This window comes from Equus quagga, chromosome 9, assembly GCF_021613505.1.
Source record: "Equus quagga isolate Etosha38 chromosome 9, UCLA_HA_Equagga_1.0, whole genome shotgun sequence".
Lineage (NCBI taxonomy): Eukaryota > Metazoa > Chordata > Mammalia > Perissodactyla > Equidae > Equus > Equus quagga.
Genome location: NC_060275.1, coordinates 68,219,902 through 68,221,547, shown reverse-complemented (window position 1 = coordinate 68,221,547; position 1,646 = coordinate 68,219,902). Strand labels below are relative to the sequence as shown.

Genomic DNA, 1,646 nt, shown 5'->3' with positions numbered 1-1,646 from the left:
AAAATATTAACATTTGGGGAAGCAGGTGAATAGGATGTGGGAATTCTTTGACCAATTTTTTAACATTTTTTTTAATTCTGAAATTATTTCAAAATGATTTTTTTTCAAATAAGACACTTTATAAGTGTGAACATCTCAAAACTGAGCATGGTGTAAAACTGCTCAAGAAAGGCCTCTGTGATAAATAGGTCCCCTCCCTTTTTCTCTTCTCTATCTCAATACCAAATGACACAGAGGAAAAGCTGAAAACCAAGACCCTCCGCAACCTCGGCGATGCCAGGATCCCAGAAGAAGGCAGAAAAGCCAGAAATGCCCTGCACCCAGCGCGTCCCCCGCAGAGCCTCTCCCAAGGGGGCGCGGCGGGGAATGTGCGCGCCCACTCAGCCCGCCCCGGCCCCGCCCACAGGCGTCCGCCCACTCCGCCCTTAGCCCATCGCGCGGCGGCCCGCCTCGGCCCCAACCCCGCCCACAGTCGGTCCTCTCAACCGGCCCCGCCCCCGACTAGGCTAACGGGTCCCGCCCACAGGGCTGTGAGCGCCTGCCTCAGCCTGGTCCCCTGGCCCCGTCCCCTACCCCACCCGAAGTCCCACCCCATCCACGCTAGCCCCGGGCTGAGCCCGCCTCGGCCCCCGCCTCGCCTCCCCGTCCCGCAGCAGAAGCGCCCCGGTGCGGCCCTCGGAGCTCGGCGTCCAGAGGCCCATTGTCCCCGTCCCGGTCCCGCCTGCCTACCGTCCGCGCACAGCTTTGAGGGCCAGTGCCTGGGACGCCGTTGAGAAAACGCAACGCCAGGCCTCGCCGCTCCCGCACCCAAGCTGGGCCCGGTCGGTGGCGCAAGCTGAACAACGCCTACCTGCTCTGGCCGGGCGGAGCCTTGCGGTGCCGCACCGGACACCAGGAGCAGGGCTGAGTCTGGAACCCCGCATCCGCGCCGGCGTCGGACGTCGCGGCCGCGCAACGTCCGGCACGAGAGCGCTTGGCTTGCTTTGGTCCGCCCACCGCGCCCCGGCCAGGCCACGCCCCCGACCCGAGCGACCATCGAGACGCAAGGACCTCCACGGAGCCTAGAGGGAACCCAGAAGTGCCTCTGGGCAGGGACCGGGACGGCCAAAGTGCGCCTCGGTCTTCCCGCCACGTCCGCTCACCCTGCTACCGTCCATGCTAGCCCACACGCTTTACTCGCTCCTACTTAGGGAGGCGCGAAGCGTTTTCTGTCTCTAGGGTAGTGGTTCTCCAGTGTGGCCTCAGATCAATAGCAGCTCCACCTGGGAACTTGATAGAAACGCAAATCCTGGGTCCTCACCCCAGAGCTACTAAATTCCCGGCCCAGGGTTTCACCGGTTTGGATCCTGGGCACGGATCTAGGACCGCTCATCAAGCCATGCTGAGGGGGCATCCCACTTGCCACAACTAGAAGGACCCACAGCTAAACATATACAACTATGTGGGGCGGCGGTGGCGGGGGAGGGAGCACTTTGGGGAGAAAAAGGAAAAATAAAATCTTCAAAAAAAACCCAAACAAAAAGAAACTGAGGGCAGGCCCAACAATAGAGGTGATTGTGGCGCAAACTAAGGTTAGAAAACCGTCTGTCCTGTGGCAGAGTTTCTTAGCTTGCGCACTCTGGACTCTTTGGCCTGGATAATTCTTT

The 1,646-nt window shown here is 60.3% G+C and overlaps 1 protein-coding gene across 4 annotated transcripts in view; it reads right to left on the bottom strand.

The window, feature by feature from the left end:
• PGBD2 (piggyBac transposable element derived 2) overlaps window positions 1-975 on the bottom strand; it is a 35,908-nt gene extending 34,933 nt beyond the window's left edge. Inside the window, exon 1 of one of the 4 annotated variants that reach the window (XM_046670848.1) lies at window positions 851-975. Coding sequence is in view for 1 of the 4 variants with exons in the window: in XM_046670845.1 (XP_046526801.1) it covers window positions 851-923 (73 nt within the window). In the remaining 3 variants the exon portion in view is untranslated. Of the gene's footprint in view, window positions 1-729 lie in introns of all 4 variants that reach the window. The other 3 variants (XM_046670846.1, XM_046670845.1, XM_046670847.1) reach the window with 3 other exon arrangements.
• Window positions 976-1,646: the final 671 nt, after the last annotated feature.